This window comes from Lutra lutra, chromosome X, assembly GCF_902655055.1.
Source record: "Lutra lutra chromosome X, mLutLut1.2, whole genome shotgun sequence".
NCBI lineage: Eukaryota > Metazoa > Chordata > Mammalia > Carnivora > Mustelidae > Lutra > Lutra lutra.
The window spans coordinates 54994059-55009377 of record NC_062296.1 but is presented as its reverse complement, the minus strand read 5'-3'; the positions used below and the strand labels follow the sequence as shown (position 1 = coordinate 55009377).

General features: G+C 42.5%; 1 protein-coding gene across 2 annotated transcripts; it reads right to left on the bottom strand.

Moving 5' to 3' along the window:
* Positions 1-575: 575 nt before the first annotated feature.
* Positions 576-7108, bottom strand: LOC125092395 (diphosphoinositol polyphosphate phosphohydrolase 3-beta). Of its 2 annotated transcripts, none has more exons than XM_047716839.1 (2): positions 6348-7108; positions 576-2271 (listed from the first exon to the last, which is right to left on the bottom strand). In XM_047716839.1, coding segments are annotated over exons 1-2 (495 nt in total). In that variant the 5' UTR covers positions 6842-7108; the 3' UTR covers positions 576-2270. The 2 variants fall into 2 exon arrangements, with proteins under 2 accessions (XP_047572795.1, XP_047572794.1); XM_047716838.1 differs by lacking the exon at positions 576-2271 and adding an exon at positions 3336-3370.
* Positions 7109-15319: the final 8211 nt, after the last annotated feature.

The following is a 15319-nucleotide window of genomic DNA, read 5'->3' as shown; positions in this document are numbered from 1 at the left end:
TTTTAAAATATTCTGGTGGAAGGGGCTCACTTGTGCCATCTGCTTGGGTAACATATAGTTACATTTGAAAAGAAAAACGCTGGAATATATATAGATATACATACATATTTTTCAAATATGGCTATTCTGAGTAGGGGGATCATGTGTGATTTTTTTATTCATTTACCTTGGAGGGAATTTTCCAAATTTTCTGAAATTACGGTAAATTGATTTTCTAATCAGGAAAAAATTTAAGTTTTTTAAAGATACATTGTAGAATGGGAGTGCTATCTCATCTGGAACCTAAGCTTATGTCCACCATTGGGGTTCAAAGTTTGCTGATCACATTTGGCATGCTGATGAGGCTAAAAGTCTTTTCACATGTGAAACTGACAGACTTTCAAGGAAATAATTCACATTAAGGGAAGAGCAAGTCTGCTAATATGTTTAGCTCAGGAACAAAACCTGGGTTTTTGGAGAGGAGGGGTGTGTGTGTCTGTCTAGATTTGTCTTCTAATCAGCCTTCCCTATTAAGTTTTAGGGATAGCAAGGGCCTACAAATAATGAATTATTTTTCAATTTTTATTATGGAAAATTTCAAATATATTCAAAAGTATAGAGAACAGTATAATGAACTCCCAAGTATCTGTCACATGGTTTCAGAAATTATCAGTTTATCACCAATCTTATTTCATCTGTATGCTCACCTACCCCACCCTCAGATTATTTTGAAGCAAATACCAGTAGCATATCACTTCATCTGTAAAATTAACAGTATATTTCTCTAGAAGATAAGGATTTCAAAAAACATAACCACAGTACCATATCACATCTTAAAAAACCCAATAAAGTGGGAGATATGTTATTTCAAATTCTGTAAGGATTGATACAACAGTTACTATATTTATATTTCACTGGTACCATGAGGAAGGGGGTAACACCTAAAATGGAACTCATGGTTTTTCTGATGCAATTGCTTTTATAAATGCAAAGGAAACAAAACTACTGTATTAAAGCCCCTAGGAGGCCTTTGTGGGAAGCTGGGTCAGAGTGCTGACATTACAAACCCCATGGCAAGACTCCATAAAATTATCTCTAAACATCTTTGTCATTTTCTTAAAGTTGTTCTCCTGGAGACAGCTGACCCAAGTCGTCTCTTCCCCACTCACGGAAGTTTTTTTTCTTCAGCGCCTATTCTAAGTGACAATTTAGCTGTCTCTCAGTCCTTCACATTCTCACATGCAAAAACCAGGTGGAATGAGAAGTCAGCTGAGTGTGTTGGAAAAGGGGTTGAAAATTGGCAAACTGAATCAGTAAGAGACACAAAAGAAACCTAGGCAAAGTAAGTGGTGTAATTAACTTTGGAAACTGCCTGTACTGCAGTTTTTTTTGGCTCTGGCATCAAATAATACAGTACACTGAACTTATAAAATGAGAAAAACAATCTTCTTCAAAGGGAAGTTAAGATTACATGAAAGAAGTGCTTTGGGCATTGCAAAAGCATTAAATATATCATTTGTAAATCATCTTAAAATTTATTTTTATAAAAATCCACAATATTATCTTGTGTTCATTGTATTTATTTTATAGTTAGTTTTATAACAAGTGATATTTTTGAATAAAATTTCAGCAAAGTAACAACAGTACAAAAATACTGAAGTTGTTTCACAAAGGACTGATTCTACAAAATACTGCCCTATGTATTGGGGTAATCTCAAAATGGTGTTAGCCACTGTGTGGAATGACATAGAAATATGAGTAATAATTCTCATCTTGAACATCTTACAACTGCCTTCAAAAGTTTCTGAAACACCTGATACAGAAAAGCCACATACATGGTGCCTAGACAGCATATATTCTACTAGCACCAGATTGAAATGGGAATGTTTTGCCACATGGTGATTCCAAAATATAAATCGAATCAAAGAACCTTCAGGGATGTCAATCATATTTCCAGTGGTGTTTCATATACAGAATATGCAAAGAGTAAAGAAACATAGTCCTTGCTCTCAAGGATATCACAGTCTAATGGCCAAGGCAGACACATCAAAAAAGCATAACAAAAGGCTACAGGTGTTAAAGTAAGAGTCTGTTCACGTACAACAGTAACAACCAGGGCAAGAGAAGTCAGTGGAATAGACAAGTAAGGAATGTCCCAAGATGTAGAAGGAAAGTCAGGTGAGCTGTCTCCTTGGAAACATGGAATTGCTCACCTCCACTTGAAAATTCCATTGATCAATGATTCATATCAAAGACTCTTTTACAGCAATCTTGAAAATCTTTGTTGTTCATCTGGAAAAACAAACAAACATATAATTAGCAGGCTTATATACTAATTTAACAATTCCTTCAACTGACAAATTTACAAAAGGCCTATTATCTGCATCATTCACTTTGTGTTTGGAAGGCCTTCATGGAATTATCTAATGCAGATGCAATTTAAGACTGGATCAGCAGCTAAGGGAGTTACAGGTTATATTAGAAAACAAAAGAGTCAGGAAAGCAGTGATACTATAAGTTTTGCAAAAAAGGATAGGCTGGTCATGTAAGACATAAAAAATTCTAAATTACACCTTCTGGAGTCTAGGCTTATGGAAATAATTCAAGATAGTCCCCACCCATCACAGAGTCTGTTGTCTAGCGACACAACCATGCAAATAATACAGTAAATTGTGAGAACTGTGACACACGCAGAAGGAAGTATCTTAACCCAGTGGTCAGAGAAGACTTCTCATTGGAGATTATAAAGTATCTATTTTTATTATCTCAAATTTCATATTTTAAAAAAAATCTAACTATCTGAAGTTAGATAACCTGGCTGAAGTTAGTGTGAGCAAGAACTGGAGCCAGTTTTCAACCTAAGTCTGTCTGACTTCAAAACCCCAACTGTAGTTTCTATCACACCAAACTCTGTCTCATAAAAATGTCATGTTTTACTTCTGTTATCATAGTGACTTTTCCAGTTCTCATAGTGCTGTTTGTCCATGAACATTTAAAATCTGCTAAATACAGTATAATAGTTTATCAGGAGACAACTACCAAGAAAATATTGATAAAACCCTGGTAGTGCCTGGTAGCTCTCCCACATGGGACAACTGGAAGTAAAAACCCTTGCTCAGCCAAATACACCATGTGTGCGTGTGTGTGTGTGTGCATGTGTATACACACATCTATATACTTTATAGACACAGCATCAATTATTTAGAGTTTACCTATGTATCTATATTAACCCCCAATGTTTTCTCTTTATATCTTAATAAGAATAAACTATTTGACCGGCTGAAAATGTAAGCTGTTTATAAAACATGCAGAAAATAAATTTCTGATGCATGTCTGCAAACCTTAATTATCTATGGAGAGCACTCATTGTACTTTTCTATCGAAGGGAGAGCTGAAAAACCAAACAAATAACGTACAGGTGCCTTTTTAACAACCTTAGAAGGAAAAAAATCGCAACTGTGCATCGATATTTGGAGTGCTGAGGTGATAGAAATTTTCTATATACTATTTCTGGTTACCTGTTTTGGCCTGAAACTCTTGGTCTTAAAGAGAAAAAAAGAATCTCCTTGGAAATTTTAACTATTCTGACAAGGCTAAGCTCTACAGAATATTTCGCAAAAACTACTTAAATGAACCTGACAGTCCTGAAAAATATCATGACTTATTCTAAATGTTTCTGTCAAAAAAAAAGAAGGAAAAAAGCCCACAACATATTTATAGGCTAATCATTCTTAATAATAGGTTAATATGAATACTGTGCATCTTTGCCTTTGTTAGATACTTAAGAACCAAATAAAATGATGCAGTATCACCTCCAAGAATAACAAGCAGAAGTTAAGTCTCCAAAATATTTGTGGCAGCATTTCAGGTGGAAGGGATATCTATCAACAAAAAATATCTTTAAAATAAAAACCCAATATATCTGCTCTGTTAAGGCAGAATTTAAGAATCTTCTAAAATAACTAGGTTATTGGGGAAAGATAAATTTGGGTCGATGTGAGACTGAAATTAAATGTGCTCAAACAGATATTCAATACAGATCACTTCTTAAGAGAAAATAGAAAAATATTAAATAACCATATTTGATCAAACTATGTAATTCAGATAATGAAGTTGTCACTGGTTTTAAAAGCCCACTCATTTTTTAGTTTACTTTGATAGCATTATTACAGAAAATGTTTTGTGAATTGAAACCTGTACTTTATCAGTGCTTAAGTTTGTAACAAAGTTTGCTTCCAAAATAGTGGCACCAAATTTCTTTAGAAAATTCAACAAAACCCACTTTTTAACAGCAATCGTATAAATGTATTAATAATTTGTAGAATAACAATGCAAATTCAAACGGAGAAAAATATTTGAGTATTTTGAAGAGTGAAATAAAGAACACAAGGGGGCAGGGCAGCCCAAAAATGTATACATTCTAAAAGTCTATAAAGTTCAAAAACAGAACTATTCAATAGTCTTAAAAGATAAAAAGGCAGAGTACTGATTAGGAAGAGAAATGCAATGGCTTTTGAGTTACAGGTAATGTTAATTTCCTGATCTGGATTCTGGTTACATACATATATTCTGTATGTAAAAATTGATTAAGCTGTACAGTTAATATTTGTGCATTCCTCTGTATGTATGTTAAAAAACAGTAAAATAAAGTTTAAGAAAAGGTAACTTAAATTTTTAGCAGTAATTGTGTTTAAAAACAGGTTAGTTTGAATAACAAATGTTTTTAAATAACCATGATTTTCTACTTTATACTCACTAATTGCAACTGCAATATTTTAAAAATGTTTAGGTGTTACATATGGCATTAACTTTCCACCCCTAATAGGCTCTTAACAAAGTAGGTTTTTCTTCTACTTAACTGCTGACATGGCTAGGGGAATAAATGTAGTATGAGAAGGCAGAGCTATGCATTTTAGAAAAGATTCCTGATTTTAAACAAGTGTTGATGCAAATGCAAGAGCTTTTAATAAAAAAAAAAAGTTTGTCCCATGATACAAAACAGTTATCCTAAATCTTTTTTTTTTTTTAAATTTTTTTATTTATTCATTTGACAGATAGAGATCACAAGTAGGCAGAGGGACAGGCAGCGAGAGAGGAGGAAGCAGGCTCCCCGCTGAGCAGAGAGCCTATGCTGGGCTCGATCCCAGGACCCTGGGACCATGACCTGAGCCGAAGGCAGAGGCTTTAGCCCACTGAGCCACCCAGGCGCCCCCCTAAATCTTTAAGACAGTTCACTCGTCCTGGCAGTTTAAGAAGTCTGTAAAAGCTGAATATCAAGAAAGGTACCACACTGGGTTGGGATCTCATCACCATACAAATTCCATTCCTATGGTCACTGGTAGTCAGGAAGATTAACTGAAATGTCGCTGCATTCAAATATGTAAAATTTAATGTTCCTTCAAGAACTACTTTATATTCAGAGAACCATGGTTGTTTTAGGGTATTAAGGAAGGGGCTATGGAGTTGGAAGTTGAACATACTAAATCACACTCTATGAATAGTTTCATGATAGTAGTACATAGCAGGATGTGTCCAGCTAACAATACTTACCCAAGAATATATTCACTGTATAAAGTAATACTTTGTTTAATTACCTTCGGGCTATATGGGAAATGGCCATTTCAAATAAAGAGAAACAAAACACCACTAGTGAAAATTTTTTAAAATTCCAATCGTGTACATATGAGTAAAGAAACTTCTGAAAACGGCAAATTAGATTACACTACTGAACACAAAATTATTGCCGAGTGCAGAAAAACCACAAGATGTAAAATATCTTAAATATTTTTAAATAAATATATATATATAACTATCTTTAAACCAATTTCCATCACTGAAGAGCTTGCTAGCAAGGGCTAATGCAATGAAAGAGAAAGCAAGTTAAGGAAAAAAAAATTAAAGAGGCCACACAATCAAGATGTTCAGATTTTAAAGGCATTCACTATAAAACAAACCACAAGATTAGTACCAAAAACGCACACGTACACACACAGACGTGTGTGTGTGTAATGTAATAAAAAAACTACAAAGTGTACCCACCTACACAGAAACACACGCTAAAAGATGGGCAAGCAGTTAAGGCACTCTAAAAACACAACAAAACAAAAAGCCCACGTGGTTTAGGATTACCGAAATCTGTTACAGTGCTACCAAGCAGCGATTTTCAAAGCAGCTGAAAAACGTGCAAATTGTCTGAAAACAGTGCCTGGCAACCGAGACGGTTTGCAAGCGTGATTCGGAGGGCTGCCAAGGAAACAAAAGAAGCCCCCCGCCTCCCCGTGAGACCGCACAAGGAATGAGAGGCGCTCCGGGCACTATTTATTCTAAGGTAGGCGGAAAGCAGAAGTCGGTGCAGGAGCGGTACATACTAAGGATCGCTCTGTGCCAGGGACCGGGCCACGGAGTTTCCATTGGTCGGGGAACCGCCCAGCTTTAGTTTTTCCAGATATTCGGCATGCACGGGCTTGTGGCACTGGAGAACCTTGATCGCATCTTCGATTTTGAACCACTCTCGCTTCCTCCCAATGCTAACCGAATCTTCCCAATCCTCCAGAATCTCAGTGACAGTCAGTACGTACACGTACGTTCTGTGCTTGCGGTCTTGGTTCTGTTCGAAAATGCCCAGGAGCCGGCCTAACTTCCCCTTGACTCCCGCCTCTTCGTACACCTCTCGGACTGCCGCACCGCCCGGCTCCTCCTCGGGCTCCATGCCCCCGCCCGGCACGATCCAGCGGTCCGGGTACCGACTGCTACTCACTAACAGCACCTCGTCCTCGAGCTCGCTCCGGAAGCAAAGGCACGCCGCCCGCTTCTTGAACCCCTCCGGGTCGTAGGTACGCGTCTGGTTCGGCTTGCACTTCATCCTCTCGGCCGCCCGCTCCTGCCGCTCGCTGCTGCTGCTGGGGTCTCGGCCGCCGCCGGCACCGCCGCCTGAGATGCCTGGGAGAGAAAGGGCCGAGAAGAGCAGTGGGGAGAGAAGGCGCTCCAGGAGCGAGCCGGGGGAGCCCAGGAAGCCCCGGGGGGAGATGAGGCGGGGGCGGGCGAAGTACGTCAGTCTGTTCGTTCCTCGTTCCTCGTGCGGGCCGGAGGGTCCCGAACGCAGCCGCCTGACTGGACGAGGCGCCCCCGCCCCCGCGCCCGCCCCCGCGCCCGCCCCCGCGCCCGCCCCCGCGCCCGCCCCCGCGCCCGCCCCCGCGCCGCCGCCAGCGGGTCCGCCACTCCGCACCGCCCACCCGCGGCTCCCGCGCGCGCCTCCCTCCTTCCTCAGCCGCCGGGCAGGGGTTGAGCGAGGTGAGGCGCATTCGCGTGCGCGTCCGCGTCCCCATTCACGTGCGCGTTCATGTTGGAGGGCGAGGGGCGGGGGCGGGGGTCTTGTGGCTCCCGCCGCGCGCGCGGCGCCTCGGGCCCACTGCGCAGGCGCCCCGCACCTCCCAGGCTGGAAATCTCTTTCCCCTGGGAGTTCAATTCCCGCGTTGTGACCGGGGCCAAGATCGCTTCCACGTGGGCCTTTGAGTTGAAGTTGGCTGTGGCGTGGCCAGACCTTTCTCCTCATCCTTCCCGGCAGGTTGCATGAAATGCATACACTTATTTTACAGGCCATCAGGCCAAGGGCATCATCATTGCCCAGAAGGAATGCTACCGCCTTACGGTTTAGGAGGGCCTGGGGTTGTCAAAATGACCCTCGCTGTTCTTGGCAAAACAGTACCTACTCTTTGCTGAGTCATATCCATACCCTTTGAGTTCTTCAACAGGTTTGTCCACCTAAAAGGTAGAACAGCCGGTTGTGGTTTATGAGCAAAATGGGTTTATTTGGGTGTAGCAGAGGAATTGCAGTTGGGGACAGGCAAACTATGGCACCTCAGAGGCCCGTCTGGAGCTCAGACACGAGGACCCTTCTTCTCTAGGGAAAAGGAGGCAGTTGGGAGGGACTGCCGGGAAGGGAAAGTCCATTGCAGAAAAGCCGCAGTTGTAGGTGCTGACGTTTTCCTCATTGGCCCCGTTGTGGTATTTCCTATTGGCTGGGCTTGTTGCTGGGTGCAGAGAAATTCGTCCTTTCTCCTGCTGGAGTAGGAAAGGAAGCGGCTTCCTGCTGGGAATGCCAGGAACTGTTGGTCCTTGTTGGGGTCTGCAGCTGACCGAAGTGGTAGGGCGTGAGAGGTTCCCCCTGCTAGCCACCTGACTCCATTTTAAATGAGGTTTCCTTGATTCAGGGTGGCAGGTTCTTGGCCTTGCTGGGCATGTTGGCACAGCCCATAACTTAACACTTTTCTTGAACAGGTCCTATTGCCCTCTTACCTAACCTCTGCTCCTCAGTTTCCTGACAGTAAACTTCTTGCCTACTTGTTTCAGCCCTGGCCCTTGGAGTCCTAGTCACCTAACAGCTGCAGAACCACCCCAAGTCACCTTTTAGGAAGTCCCAACACTCTTCACCCTCTTTCACTTTCACCCTTCTCTCTCTTTCTCACTGATAGGTACTGCTTCGGGTTTTGGAAAACATGCCTACAGAAATCCCTTCATGTTTTTCAGTTTGATGTTTATGGAGGCTCTTGGTGTGGGATTCCACACCAAGCAAGGCCGCTTGGTGCTCTTTCACCACCTCTCTGTTGGGTCATGCTGTCCTCTTGGCCAAGATGTGGACCATCATAACCAAAAAGTTAACAACCCAAAGCCTTCCCTCACCTTTTCATTTGTTCTTACTGTTTCCCTGCTCTAACTGTAGCCTTACAGAGAAGACGTCTGATGTCCCCTAACTTTTGCCATACTGCAGCTTAGGCATCTTTGTCTCTCTCTTACCCACAGACCCTCTGCTGGCATCAAGCAACCAGGATCACGAAAACTCCCTTTTCCAGTGAAATAATCCCTCATCAAAGGGAAGGGGAATCTGAAATGTAAGTGCAAAGGCCTTTTTTTTTTTTTTTTTTTTTGAGAGAGAGAGAGAGAGAGAGGGAAGGAGGGAGGGAGGATGAGGGAGGGCGCGTGAGTGGGAAGGGGAGGGGCAGAGGGAGAGGGAGAGAGAGAATCTTAAGCAGGTTCCATGCCCAGTGCAGAGCCCCATGGGACCTTGAGATCATGACCTGAGCCAAAATCAAGAGTGGGATGCTTAACGGACTAGAGGCACCCAGGCGCCTCAACAGCCCAATTCTTAAATAACAAGTGAGATCAGCTTCCCAAGGTCTGCTACACTCCATTTATACCCAGAATAGCTCATAAAAATGATCCTGTTCCCAGTGGCAACAGACTCCTGCAATATCTAGAGCATAATAGGACAAAAATGTGTGGGTTCCATATGAAGAAATGACAAAATGGAGACGTAAAGAGAATGACTTCAACCACTAGAGATACTAGTATTGACCATATTTTAATGGTATATGGATGATCAAAGAACATTTGTTTCCTTTCTCTTATAAGCGGTTCATTTTTTTTCAAAGATTTTATTTAATTATTTGAGAGAGAGAGAGAGAGAGAGAAAGAGAGATCCCAAGTAGACAGAGAGGCAGGCAGAGAGAGGGGGAAGCAGGCTCCCTGCTGAGCAGAGAGCTGATGTGGGGCTCGATCCCAGGACGCTGGGATCATGACCTGAGCTGAAGGCAGAGGCTCCACCCACTGAGCCACCCAGGCGCCGATCAAAGAACATTTGAAGGAATGTGACACCCCGTGATTAAAAACAAACTAGGAACGTAGGTTTTAGCAGGCTGCAGTCCTCAGTGTGCCTAATGTACAAATACACGAATGATGTTAAGCAACTAGAAAAAATTCCATTATAGTCAAGGTCTAGGCAAATATACCTATTATCACCAATATTGTTAACTTTTGCTTTAGGTGATCTTTCCAGTGTAAGGAGATCATAAAGAGAAAAAAAGCGTTGTTTTAGTAAAGAAGACCAAATTTTCATTATTTCCAAATGATATGAATATCTTCTTGGGAAAAGCCTACGAAATGAGTAAAAATGAATTCCCTTCCATGGTAGAATGAAGTATTACTATTTAAAGCACTAATGGTTTCATGTATGCCAGCAGTAATCACATAGAAAATATGGTAGGGAAATGACGGCCTTCGCGGTAGCCATATCAGCCACCACACAGTAAATAAAATACCAAGGGATCCTGAGCAATAAAGTTAGGACATTGTAGTCGAAAATGATAGAGCTCGGACTCAGCTTTGAAAGATGGCTTGAATGAATCAAGAGGAACTCTAGCAAAGCTGGGAGGTGGGGCAAGGGGCTAATGGGGAGTGGTGGCCCATCCAGGCCCCAACCACATCACAAGACTAGAGTTAGCATGTATTTTCTCCTTGTCTTACCAGAGGGGCCGCTTCCTAGTCTCGTCTATCACTTCCCCATCAGAGGATGCCTACGCAATAGGTGTCTGTTGGGGCATATTGTTATTTTGGAAGGGAGAGGAATAGCAACATTAAGATATGGAAAGAGGTGCAGGCTGGATTCCTACGGGCAAAGTCATAGCACATTTCTGGATAAGGGGATCCGCAATTTACAGGTATGGTACAATGCTGGGAAAATCTCAAACTGATCTTTTTTTAGCAGAATTTTGTAAAAATAATTTTATGATTCACCTATTAGACTGATCATGAGGCAAGATAGGTATGACTTTTTGTATAGAAGTGTCAACATCATTTTTGAGAGCTAGCATTCCACTGTCTAGTTCACCCATAGTTAAGATTTCTCTAATGATGAACAGGGTTATTTCACAAGCTACCTTAACAGTAGACTGTTAGAGTAACAAATGTATTTTGTACATGTCTGCCTGTATCTCCTCCCACATTTCCCTTGGCCTTGGAGATGGAATTTGCTTTGTCCAATGGAACAGTAGCAAGAGTGAAGCAAGGAGAGAATTGAAAAGTGCTTGCACACCAGGGTTTGCCCTCTCTTGGTGCTCTTGACACAAGACAACAACCATGTGAAGAAGCGTGGGTTAAGTGGATGCTGAGAGACCCAGGGCCCATGCATCCCCTCCACCACAGGTGACAGTGAACCAATCGCCAGAAATGTGGGTGAGACCATCATACACCATCCAGCCCCCAGCAGAGCCAGGGGCACTGACCACAGATGCATAAGCAAGCCTTCCAAGAAGAGCAAAAGGACCTCTCAGCTGAGCCCAGCTGAAATTATTGACCTGTAGAATCGGGAACAAAAGAATTGGTTGTTCAAAGTCACTACATTTTGGACGGTTTGTTGTGCATCAGAAACTGGTTGGCACAACCGGTAACTGCCACCCAACAAAATCCCACCCAAAATAAGAGAGAGAGAGAAAATGCTTTTCATAGTGGAAATGTAACCTCCACTTGAAAAGGTTGACCGTGAACTTCCCCTGGAGACCTAAGGAAGGGAGTGAGGTTAAGACATGAGTTATCTGTCAAGTAGAGTCTGTGTGGCAAGCCCTGTGATGGTCCCCTGTATCCTACTGAACAGCCCATTAAATCTTAACGAGAAGGTTACTATTTGCAATTCATAGAAGAGAAGACTTAGAGTGGAGTTGACATTTGAATTCAAGTCTTCATGTCTCTCTACAGCCTGTGCTCTCGTAGCATCACCATGTCTTGTCAAAGGATTATTTTGATCAAGAGCTATAGTTTGTTGTGTCATTTTTTGATGAGGTTCAGAGTTGACTTCTTACATGAGGCGTTCATTTGCTCAGAGTCACTGGGTTCAAAGAAAGGTATTTTCCATCTAGATGTTTTTCTCCTGCACAATCTAGTGAAAAGAACACCTGAGTGCCTACCTCACTGCCACCAATCAAGTGTGCTACCTGGACATGTTACTTGACAACTCAAAATTCAATATTTTCTGCACACATAAAATGGAATTAAGTGATGCACTAGAGAAGATATTCTGTATTGTCATCACTCTAGGCACTGATTTTGATTTATTGATGGTCTGATAGGTTTTATACACTTAATATTTAACTGCCAACAAACCAGAACAATGAATATCAAAATACCCCTCAGCAGATTAAGAAACAGGCTGAGATGTGCTTAAGTAAGACAGTAAGTGAAGGGGCTGATATTCACACCTTTGTCTGTGTGACTCCAAAAGAAATGCTCTTCCTCTCTCTGAGACATGCCATTCCTGTGGTACAGATGTCTTCTGTTCTCCCTCCCTCCCTCCCTCCCTCCCTTTCTCTCTCTCTCCCCACCCCTTCTCCTTCTCCTCCTGTTTTCTATTACCAGGAAGACCCAGACACCCAGGAGAACATAGCTTCTATGGAATCTTCTAAAGCACAGGGGATCTGCTGTGAGACCAACAAGTCCGATACATATTTCTGCCTCTTTTCTAGAGTGGGAAGGAACAGGCAGATTGGAAAGTGACAGCCACATCCATGGGAAGTTGAGCACCTTACTTAGTGAGATGGTGGTTTACAATTCAAAGAGAGAGGCACTTTCCAGAACAGCTGTTACCTGGGAGGGAGACTGTTACAGAACTTCCCAGAGCCTTGTAGCATTTACAGCTGGAACCAGCTTTCAGGAGAGTGACCACAACATACCTGAGAGGATTTCAGGATATAGTAAAGGGAAACAGTCAGGTGAAGTGATTTTAGTCGTAGTCAATGAGAGAAAATGTGGTGTTTTACAAACCAAATGACCTAGAATTTCAGTTTGGCTCTCTCAAGTAGTTATGCAGCCTGAAGCAAGGGAATATCTCTGGCCATATTATTTCTCATTTGTAAAATGGGATTCTAAACTACCTACCCCATTAACTTCAACTCACCGGGGAAGGCTTTGCTGACCATGGGTGCCCACCCTCCCCTTACACCAGGATTCAGTTACCCCGCTCTTTTTTTCCTTTCCAGACTCCCTTGACTTTAGTTCTGTCATCACTGTAATCATGGAGCTTTGTAATGTTTTGCCAGCATGTTTGTAAGAAAGTCAAAGGCGGGGAGCCAACCTGAAACATACTTGTTCCTACTGATTCAGCCCACTGCCTGGAACTCGGTGTTCAGGAAGGGTTCAAAATATATGGTTTGAGTATTAGAGTGTAACAGAAGCTCCATGGATCAAAGGCCAGTTACTGTTGTACCTGTTAATTGTTTATTAGTGATACGAAAAGAAAGATGAGTGAACAGAGGCATCTCCATATATCTTTTCTCTTGGGGAGGTGGGGTGGGTTGTGTCTTTCAAATCACTCTCCGCATGTTCCCCCATTTGTTGCTTCTTTGTGTGTCTTGGGTAGTCCCTCCACTATAGAATTGGCCTCGTAGTGCATCTATACTAGATAGTTCAGTAGAATCATCCCCAAAACAAAGTGATTGAAGCAAAAAGTATGCCTCCAATTTTTCCCTTTGAGTAATGAGTGAATCACAGGGTGACCTACAGGCCTTTTACTTTTGTGATTTTGTGAGTCATGGCACAGCTGTGCAGCCAAGGGTCTGAACACAAAGCTCAATGGATGTCAAGTGCAGGTGAGTGCTTCCATCCTCTCCAAGAGGCAGCCCTCCTTGAGTTCTCCTGTTTCTTTGATCCCTAGCTCTAGTTCCCTGACTGCTGTGTCTCTCCTTTTCACTGACATTGTCCCTGTACCTTCTCATTCAGCACCTAAACCCTTGCTAGCGCTCCTCTGTTCATGTGTCAGAGTCAAATGCTGAATCCTCATGAAGGTCTACAAGCACCGCCACCTCCTATTTTAGATTGCCAAGTGCACTCACCCTTTCCACCCCACCCCATATTCCTGATCCGTTTTACCTTAGCCTGAATTATCACCTACCAGACTCTATTATTTACTTCTTTATTACGCTTATTGCTTATTTCTCTCCCCACTCCCCCCACTGTAACTCCTGCTTGAGTAGAAGCTAGGGATCTTTGTCTCTTTGCCTACCGGTTTATGTGAAGCAGCCCAGAACACTGCTGAGCACACACTGTAGTCATCTAGACCATATCTGTTGATGTAACGGACCTGTCTGTTTCCTTTGCTGCATTGTGACACCCTTGAGGCAAGGGCCATGTTTCACTGGTCTTTGTCAATCCACCATCCAGAACAGTTTCTGATACAATTGGAAAGGCATTGCTGAATGTTGTTGAAACAATTAGTTAATTAATCTTTTGAAAGTGACAGTAGTAGGGAAAACATTCTGTTTCCAAACTGCAGTTATTCTAGGAGGTGCCATCATTGTCAGCACCATGTATATATCAGCTTCCATGGGAACTACGCTAGTCAGCTGGGAGATATTTGAGGGCTAGAAGTCTGACTCATGTTTTGTGGATCCCTCCTAGGGCTGGCACTGTTCTTCCTGCACAACAGGATTTAGAGTGGCGTTTCAGATAGCCATTCATCACCTGATGACTTTATCTGTGCAGGACTTGACTATAATTTACATAATATCTATGAAAATAAAACTATCTTTGGGAATGAAACATAGTTATATAATTAAACAGATAAAATGAAAGCAATTTACTGACAGAGTCGAAATGAATGTTGAGGCTGATGTTAAGTAATAGTGCACATAATGATGGGTCTTACACTAGGTTCTTCATCCATCTTTCCTTTAGTCCTAATAAAAACGCTTCAAGGAAATACAGTCATTCCCAATTCACAAGGGAGGAGGATGTTGAGATCGGGGACATAGGGGAAATTGCCCAGGGTCTGAAAGCTGGTAGGTAGGTGCGTGAGGTGGAAACTCACGACTCATTGATGACATGAAAGTCAAGAAAGTCTGCAGTATCGGCCAGGCCCACTTAACTTGCGCCCAGCAGTCCTGTCTGGTTCCTCTTCCATTTTTCGCTGATACAGCTCTCTGCTCTGTCATCCTATCTCCCACGATTTCAGAAGTTCTTCATGCCAGAGACTTTCCCCCTGTTCCTTCGGCCCAATGCTGATCTATTCCACACTGGTTCTGGCTGTGGCAGAGGAAAGATGACTGTTTCAAGTTCTCATGTGGGAACAGAGTAATTGTTATTTACCAGTCCTGTGTGACTTTAGACGATTGTGGATGGATCGTGAGGAGGGTCCTTTGTTGCAGAGCTGATTTCCTTGTGTGGGAATCCTGCCAAATCCTTCCACTGAGGCATCAAACCCGCCCAGGAGGGAAGATGCTTTATTGTCAATGACACTGCTCACCCACAGGCCCAGACACCATGAGACCAGTTCCCTCGGAGGCAAAAACTGTTTTCTCAGGGTCACCAAGCTGTTACACATGTTTCACAGGCTCCTTCGATAAAGACAACAAAGCACATACAACCAATGTTTGGTATCAACTTGGGAAAAGGAAAATGGCAGCATTCCTCCTTTCACAGTAAAATCTTTGAGTACCCCCAGTAAAATCAGCCTGTTCTGGAAAGATGCAACATCAGTGAACACCATGGTAGAGGAGCTCTGACCAAAGTTCTGAGCCAG